We start from the raw sequence: 5052 nt of genomic DNA on the forward strand, positions 1-5052 counted from the left end.
ACGTGACGGGTAAAAAACATAAGAGAACATTTTAAAAACTAACTCTCTTCAAACTCTGCTCTTAAATTATTTCTCAAATAATTGTATACTTCCAGAATAAGAAAATTTATTCTAATTTAATATATGCATATTGTTATTCCAACATCATTTTATTTCATCATATCTTAATTCTTCTGCGATTTCAAGCGAGAATGATTTAATGAGAAGAGGAAAACAGGAGAGAGAATAGAAGAGAGTGAAGTAGAAAAAAAGAAGAGGTTGTCTAAGAGATCCAGGAAGGTCGATCGAGGAAGAAATGGTTAAGATTAGCGAGAGAAGAACACAGGATAGGAAGGAAGAGAGGGAACAAGATAGGACAAGAGAACCAGATATAAGAGGCCAAAAGGGGCAAATTCCGCAACGGTTAACCAATAGAGAGCAGTCCACTTTCATGGAACCTCCGAAATTGTCGAGCTATGACCGGATCTGACATTCGTCTTTTTCTCTCTCTCTCTTTCTTTTCTTCTTCCTTCTATCTTTAGAATAGTCGGCGCGAGAACGCGGCGAATAAAGCGAAGTCTTTAAAAGAATTTTAGCCATTACCCATAAGGATTTTTGCGATTGTTTTTCCGACAAGGTCCCGGCACGGCCGACTTGGTACCGATGATCGAGGTTCCTCTTTAAGAGCTTCGTTAGATGACCAGATCCCGAGCCAATTCTTGTTTTTTATCACTACGAATCGTTTCGACTGAACCGAATAATGAATTATAAGGCGGGACGCGCGTCACCAAGCAATAGCATGCGGATTAGGAATCAGAGGAAGTGCTGAATAAATGTGTAGGTACTTTTCAACTGATTTAATTTAAGTATTGCTAATGCTACAGGAAAGAGATAATCTTTTTCAATAAAATCTAAAAATAAAATTTAAAAATATTTTTTATTCTAGAATGTACTTTGTAAAATCTTTGGAGTGTAATATAATTCTAAAGAGTGACAAAGAATGAGTCAGTGTTAAAAAGGAGTGCCAATTGTCAATTTTTAAGAATGAGATTTCACTCTTTAGAATTAAATTTCACTCTAAAGATTTTAGAGTGTTAAATTAAAAAATTAATTTCTTTTCTATATTTATGATATCATATTAATAAAAATATACGAATTTTTTTATATCGATATATCATATATTGACTCAATATTTCCACGAGTGTAACATATATATCAAATATATGATAGTAGGCGTCAAAATTTAAAGACTAAATTTACGTAATCTCGTTGATTAGAAATTTTGATTGAAATCTCAAGATTTTTTGCTAAATAGTTACACTATTTATCATATTTCTCTTTCTATCTATCTGTCTATATTTATCTCGCGCTGATATTCTAACGCAATCGATTCATACAAGGGTCAATTTTTCTTACGGCATTTCACAATCACGCAGAAACGAATTCGATCTTTCTCGCTACGAGGAACGGGTGTGCCATTGTTGCATGCACGTGCAGAGCGAGTGTGTGAGCAATCCGCGTGGCGGGTCGCCAGGCAATCGTAGATTTATCTTCCGAGTGATGCCTGCGCGGGTACGCAATAGCACAACATTGTTCTGCTCGAGATCGCTCGTTACGATAGACAGCGCTGACTTATGCGTACGGCATTATAACCGTACACCCCGACTTTTCTCGCCCCGCCAGCGTTTTCGCCTGATTACCGGCCATTAATTGAAAAATATCAGATCCGTCCGCGACCCTTTACCCACGCCCTGCGAAACAACCTAGCATGTAGCGTGAAGCTTGTACGACTAATTTTTAAGTTACATCAAATCTTCTCATCAGTTTACCGGCATCGCCAATCTTTTTTTCACATCACGAAAAAACCAATTTATTTTTGTATCGTATTCTGAAAAAGAGGTTCTTTTTTGTAAACAATATTATTCTTGAATTAAATTCATGAATTTTCAATGACAATATCTGTTTAAGTTAAATATCTAATTGTAAAACAAACAAAAGAAAATATATCTATTGTACATTAATAAATAGAAATTTCTTCTCCTAGACTGGGTAAATTTTACATTACACGATATCGTGTTGTCTGGCTCGATTCCGTTAGAGATTGATTGCCTTTAAATTGATCAGTAATTGGTCTCGCAGTAATAACGATATCCCCGTATAAGTACACTCATAAATTAATTCATCGCTGTAGTTACTTAGTCTCTCTCTCTCTCTCTCTCTCTCTCTCTCTCTCTCTCTCTCTCTCTTTCCTTCTCTTTTTTTCTTTCTCTCGATCCTTCATCCTGCAGGACGATTCGTTATTCGCGCAACGATCCTTCGAGCAAGGAGAAATTAGCTAACGTCGTCGAGTTCGTTTGTTAGTACGACGACCGAATTCCATCACGAGTACCGGGTTATTATTTAAGTATGAAGAGAATCCTTGATATGAAGCAATAGGTTACAGTTATAGTAGGAAGTTGTCGACGACCTTTCGGCACGAGGACGTGTCTAATGCATTATCGACTTGACCCTTCGCTCGCACTGAGCATTCCAATACTTGGGAACAATCGTCTGTTCTTCGTACTGGTGAATTACAGTTCGACTCTTCTCTCCTACCAATAGCCACAAATGCCATATTCGATAGTTTAAGATGCATTTAGAAAGAATGGCCACTTCATACTCCTATAAGGCTTACGCTGGTTTAATTACTTTGCTTTATAGAGAAAAAAATTGATAGGATCGATGGACACATTGAGAATGAAATTCTACCAAAAATAGACTATAAATTATAAAAACAACTTGTATGTGAGAAAGTAATCAACATAAGAATCGTAAAATATAGGATATTATCAATACTATCATTCATATATGAACGGAGAAAAAAACAATCTGACGCAGTATATTAATTAAGACGTCTAGTAAATTTTATCGACTATAATATAAACAAAGATTTTGATTAAGAATATTTGTTATGATTTTTGTTAAGAATATTTGTTTCCAATCGCTAAACATTTATTAGCTCTGCAAATTATTCCGTTACAGTTCCATCATTAAAGTAGCGACGAGACCGACAACGAATGTATTTACTATTCTACTAATTAATAACAAATTAAATTTGCTAATATTTTTGTTGTAAAAGAAAATAACAATTTCTTTAATATAATTAAAATATAATTGATCGTTCACGTCTTTCACAGTAATATTATAATATAGTCGTGGTCCAACTTTACAACATAATGTTGTAAAGAGAAATATTATATATTTTTTACGTAATTTATTTTCTCCGTAGTAGGAAATGTATCTCTTAACACGTCACGTCGTTCAAGTTTCGTACTCTCACCTGTATATGAAGCACGATGTCCCGGTGTTGCAGACCATCGTCAGCGCGCACCTTGAGCACGTATCTCTCCTTCGTCTCCCTGTCGAGAGACTCGGCGAGGCTAAGCTGGCCGGTGGTCGGATGCAGTTTAAATTGGCCCTGCGTCTCATCGTCGTCCGCGGACTCGCCGCGATCGCCGGGACGATGATGATTCGGCACCAGAGTATAAGTCAGAGTACCGATGGTATCCGGATCGTGGGCCTCGAGAACCGTGATGACGGTATTGGGCGGCGCCTCTTCGGAGATATTAAATTTCCACGGGCCTGGGCCCCACGTTGGTGCCACGTCGTTCTTGTCCAGCACCGTCACGCGTACCTGCCGCAAGAAAAAGGTATGACGATTAGAAGTGGCTCGCTGGGGGTCATCGGTCATTCCGGTCGGATCGGATCCAATCGGATTGAGTCGTCAATGACTCGACGGTACCGACGGCATTGTCAGATGGAGAGGAATGTTCGGGAAACGTTACCATGGGAAAGTCTCGTGGTTTCAATCAAAACAGTCTGGGTCGCACCCCGTAAGATCGATTATCTCGGTCCGTAAAAATTCCCAGTTCTTATATAATTAAAACTTTTAGCGCAATATTATTACAACGAAAAATAAAAAAATTATTAATTTCTCCTTATAATAATTTCTATCGCAGATATATTGAAACAAATAGATATCATAGATTTATAGTTTTTAGTTGCGTTACATACGTCACACAAAATAAAAAAAAGCTTAGAATAATACATATTAAATTAAAAATTATTGTATATAATTATAAGTTATTGTATTTATATAATTGTTATATGTTTCGTTGTAGCAAAAAAATATCATAATTTATTATTTATGTATCATATTATTTTTTTAATACTTGTAATTTTTCATAATCTAACAATAAATGTCATTTGCTTATTATTGGATTGAGAGCACGTAGTAATGTGTGATAAACAAAAAATTCAGAGTTCAGAATGTGATACATTTTCAAGGCAAGATTTATGTAGGTAACAATAACATATACAGATCAAGAAAAAAATGTATGAACTTAATTTTAAAATACGAGAGCTATATATTTGATACAAGAAATTTGCGACGATTTGGCTAACGCCAGAGACGTAATTATGTGTAAAGCCGAAGGGAACATACGAAGGCCGTTGCAGAGTCGAAGTCACGGTATGCATGCGAAGACTCGTGAGAAAGTTAGTTTTTCGATCCCGCTCGTGCATGTCTCATTTCATTAAATTCTCAGTCACGTCAGCAGCTCCAAGGTTTATGCGACTACCAGCAGCCAGTATATCGAAAACGGCAAGAGGAACGGTAAACTATTGGAAAAGCATAATACGGGAATAACAGTACTGAAGTGATAAATCAATTGCGTGTGTATTTAACCGCGCTAAACTATCCTATGTATGAATAATCATGTTTATCTTTCTTATGTATCATTCGCATGTACAGAGATTTAAATATAGAAGAGATAGTCACTTATAATTTTCGATTAGAAAAATATGTATGCAACTATAATAATATAATTATATTAGGTGTAATAAAAAGAATTATTTTTCCATTCAATTTCATGCAAAAATAATGGATTTCTTTTTACTACACCTAATATATATTTGATAGCTAAAATATGTAAGATATATAAAAATTTTATTTATAAATATGCAGTATGTAAGTATATAAATATAAGTTATACACACGTAATATAACTCTATTTATATATATATATATATATA

General features: G+C 35.3%; 1 protein-coding gene across 1 annotated transcript in view; it reads right to left on the reverse strand.

Annotated features, from left to right (window-relative positions):
* LOC108694994 (cadherin-related tumor suppressor) overlaps nt 1-5052 on the reverse strand; it is a 109698-nt gene that overhangs the window by 28001 nt on the left and 76645 nt on the right. The window contains exon 2 of the mRNA XM_018204696.1: nt 3299-3652. Within this exon, the coding sequence (XP_018060185.1) occupies nt 3299-3652 (354 nt within the window). The remainder of the gene's footprint in view (nt 1-3298; nt 3653-5052) is intronic.

Source organism: Atta colombica, unplaced genomic scaffold (genome assembly GCF_001594045.1).
Source record: "Atta colombica isolate Treedump-2 unplaced genomic scaffold, Acol1.0 scaffold126, whole genome shotgun sequence".
Taxonomy (NCBI): Eukaryota; Metazoa; Arthropoda; class Insecta; order Hymenoptera; family Formicidae; genus Atta; species Atta colombica.